The sequence below is a fragment of the Phalaenopsis equestris genome, unplaced genomic scaffold (assembly GCF_001263595.1).
Source record: "Phalaenopsis equestris unplaced genomic scaffold, ASM126359v1 Scaffold212388, whole genome shotgun sequence".
NCBI lineage: Eukaryota > Viridiplantae > Streptophyta > Magnoliopsida > Asparagales > Orchidaceae > Phalaenopsis > Phalaenopsis equestris.
Window position 1 is genome coordinate 16,420 of NW_018231321.1, and position 3,828 is coordinate 20,247.

The following is a 3,828-nucleotide window of genomic DNA, read 5'->3' on the forward strand; positions in this document are numbered from 1 at the left end:
TTCTTTCCCTTCCAAGGGGCAGATCCTAGAATATGAAAGATAAAAAAAAAAAAAACATGAAATGAAAGATATAATATATATATCTCCAATTAATCAATTCTTAATAATTACATGGAAATAAATGAAACTACAAAAAATAGGAAAATCTAAAATAAGAAAGGAAATAAATCTAATATAGGAAAGAAAATAAATCAAATCCAATAATATAAATCTAATCCTCATAACTTCTAACAGGAATAAATTATTTTCTAATTATTCTAACATTATTCTAATTATTCTATTTCTAATTATTCTAACATTATAATTATTATATATGGGTTCACATATAAAATTTCCCAACACATAGCTCTTATATGAACTGACTTTGTCTCACAAGCACTCAGTATCTACTGTTATGTTAAAACCTGACTAATTCTTGAGATGAATAATCCAGATACATGCAAAGAGGTGCAGAGGCAGTGCATGCCGCTAATCCAAACGTCCTTGTTATACTTTCCGGCCTAAGTTTCGACAATGATCTGAGCTTCCTTTCAAATAAGCAGGTTCAGCTAAGCTTTCCTTCAAAGCTTGTATTTGAGCTGCATTGGTATGCCTTCTCTAATGGAAATGCTTGGCAAAGTGGCAGCCCAAACCAAGTCTGTGGCTCCATTTCATCTAGCGTCATGAGAAGGGCGGGATTCCTAGTGAGCCAGGGCTGGCCCCTCTTCATAAGTGAGTTCGGAATTGATCAACGAGGCACAAACACCAATGACAACCGCTACTTTGGTTGCTTTCTTGGCTTGGCGGCTGAACTTGATGTAGACTGGGCGCTTTGGACTCTGCAAGGAAGCTACTATCTTAGAGAAGGCGTGGTGGGCATGGAAGAGTTTTATGGTTCGCTATCTTACGATTGGAGCAGGCAAAGGAACTCTTCCTTTTTGCAAAGGATATCAACTCTGCAATCTCCTTTTCAAGGTAAAATTGTGATTTCTATGCTATTTGGTTTGCTGTCATTTGCTATGGTTATGATTTTGATTTGCGAAAATTAGTTATTTGATTAATAACAATGCATTATATTTCGAAGACATTGAAATGTTGATCATAACTATGACAAGGTTAAGAGAAATGAGAAGAATGAAAAAAAAGGAAAATTTGGTAAAAGTCTTCATAGTTTCATATTGTGTAAAAATGTAACTGTTCTGAATTATTTTGGGAATAATGAAAGTCAGGACACATTTTAGAGAATAAAAAGACAAAAGTGTTTATCAAAATTACACAAATGGGTTATGCTAAAGAAATACACAAGATTAATATATACAGTATGGTCGGAGTCGTCTCCTTCATCGAAGCTCTGCTAGGGTTTCGCTCTCCTTCGTCGAAGCTCTGCTAGGGTTTTGCTGTGAGGCGAAACCCTAGCCTCTGCTACCTGTATTCCACGCTCGTAGAAGAAGGGGAGCCTCCTCTGTTATGTCGTCTGTTTCGTCGAGCTGTAGGGTCGATCGGGATCGTAATCATGCTACGCCTGTGCTGTAGAGCCGATCATGATCATGCTGCGCCTGCATCGTGGTCGCTGTAGGGCCGATTGAGCTACGCCCGTGCTGCTTGCGTTTCTGTTTTCGACCAGTACACGCCTTTCTTCCGTCCTGCGCTTGTTTCTCTGCGGGTTCGACGAACTGACGCGCGTCGGGTTTCTTTGGCTTTTGCATCTGCGGGCTGAAGGATCTGTTTCTCGTCGGGTTCTGATGGCCGAAGGATTATCGTTATGGTGTTTCCTTCTTCTTCTCTTGATCCTGACAAAGCCTCTTTCACTCACGTGGTGGGTAATCATCTTGCGAAATCTACTATTGTTTTCCCCTCAAGCTACAAGGAATGTGTGATGGTACGAGCGATTGCACTTTTCTTAAGAAGATAAACAAGAAAGTGGGAAAACAACACTATTTTTCTCTGATTCAGAAATTTCAACCATAACCAAAAAATTCAAATTTTCTCTTATTAGAAAATTTCAGTGAGGTCACCCACCTATGCAAGTTATCAGAAAGAGTCTCAAACTAACAGGAAAATGAAAAGTGAGGCTCATGGCTGAGAGAGATGTGTTGATTCAATTAACCTGGCTAAAGACTACACTCAAATGTCTCTAAAAAATTATATTAACATTGCAGATAAGTCAATGAAGTTACTCAAGTGGTCTCCTAATTTTGACCCAAATCATAAGTCTCATATTGTTCCTGTATGGATTAGTTTACCAGGTTTCAAGTTGCATTTCTTTAATCATTAGGTTCTTTATTCTATTGGAGCCATTCTTGGAGATCATATGAAGCTAAATATGCCAACTTTTAAACTAACCAGATCTTCTGTGGCCAGAATACTTGTGGAAAGAGATATTATCTTACATGATATTACTGAAGTATGGCTGGACACAACTCACAATGGATGTTGACAACCAATTGTCATGGAACATAAACATTTTTATTGTACCAACTGTAAGATGTTTGGGCATATACTTGATAAATGTCACAGGCTTCATTCAAACTGGAAAGCTAAAGCTCAAGCAAACACAGAGGGGTCTAACCCCATTGCTATGGACACATCTGCTCAATCTGTGGAGGAAGTTCCCACAAGTCAGGATTTTCTTACGGATCCCCCCTTGCCAACACTGTGGTTTCTGATGAAGAACATCATACTACAGGTACAGATTCAAATGTGTTTATATCACTCACTGTTTTTGAAGAAAACCCACTTACATGCCAGGACACACGAGAATGCTTCCGCTCCCCCCATCTTATTAAAGAACAGCTTGTACAACAAATAGTTGCTTCTAATGTACAACAACCTACACATGCTCGACACACTTTAGACCAATCCACTAACCAGACGAGTCAATCTTCGGATAAGGAATGACAAGTCTATTCCAGGAGGAAGAAGAGGAATGGAGGCAGACTCGAGCTCGAGAATTTATTGGATGATACATTGGTTACTACTGACAATGACACTCATCTCACCAATTTATTAGCTGGCTCCTTCCCTAGAACTAGAGACAGAGGCAAGACAAAATTGAGTCGCTCTTTAGTTACCTGATAATCCAGATTTTGACACTTTTTGTTTTTTTTTCTTTAGGTCTCTCATGTATTTTTTTCGTATTTTCTCGGAACCATTTGCATATGGTGGTATCGAGTGGGGCAGGGTGCCATGTTTGGGCCTCCTACACAATCTATCTGTATCCTACTTTATTTTTAATTATATATATATGTGTGTGTGTGTGTGTGTGTTGTGTGTGTGTGTGTGTTTTGATCCTCTGCCCTTCGGCTAGGTCAAGGAGACGGGGAAAGGGTGAGAAAGGAAATGCTACACGGGATCAACAACTTTAGGAGGCGAGCGAGGCGAGGTGAAATCTCAACCATTCGACCTCAGATTTATAGGCTTTTTGAGGCGGTGAGATTGAACAATTTGGGAAGGAGACAAGTAGGCGGGAGAAAAAGGAATCCGTGAGGTTCGGGAAGGTGGTCCTAGAGAAGATCGCATGATTTGTGCGATCGCGGCTTAGTAGAAGGAAAGAAATTAAGGAAATGTGATTGATGTACTCCTGTAATTCGGAAAAGGCTATGCACATTTGCAAGTGGGAAGAAAAGGAAGGTTTGATTTAGTGGCTCGATAGCAAAAATGTAATGGAATTTTTCGGTACTTACATTTTATCCCTTTTACTTTCTAACCCTTCTTTTGCTTTTAGTTTTTGTACGGGCTTTAATTAGCTTTGTTAATTAAGAAGAGTAGAATGAAATTTTAGGCTGTTTTTGCATATGGTGGAAGCCTGCGACACATTTTTTTTTTTTTTTTTTTAGGGACCTTCCCCCC

General features: G+C 39.2%; 1 protein-coding gene across 1 annotated transcript in view; it reads left to right on the top strand.

The window, feature by feature from the left end:
- The window catches only part of LOC110036902, a gene marked incomplete at its 5' end in the record, with an annotated part of 16,700 nt that overhangs the window by 4,803 nt on the left and 8,069 nt on the right, over positions 1 to 3,828 (top strand). The window contains 1 exon segment of the mRNA XM_020741452.1: positions 434 to 954. Within this exon segment, the coding sequence (XP_020597111.1) occupies positions 434 to 954 (521 nt within the window).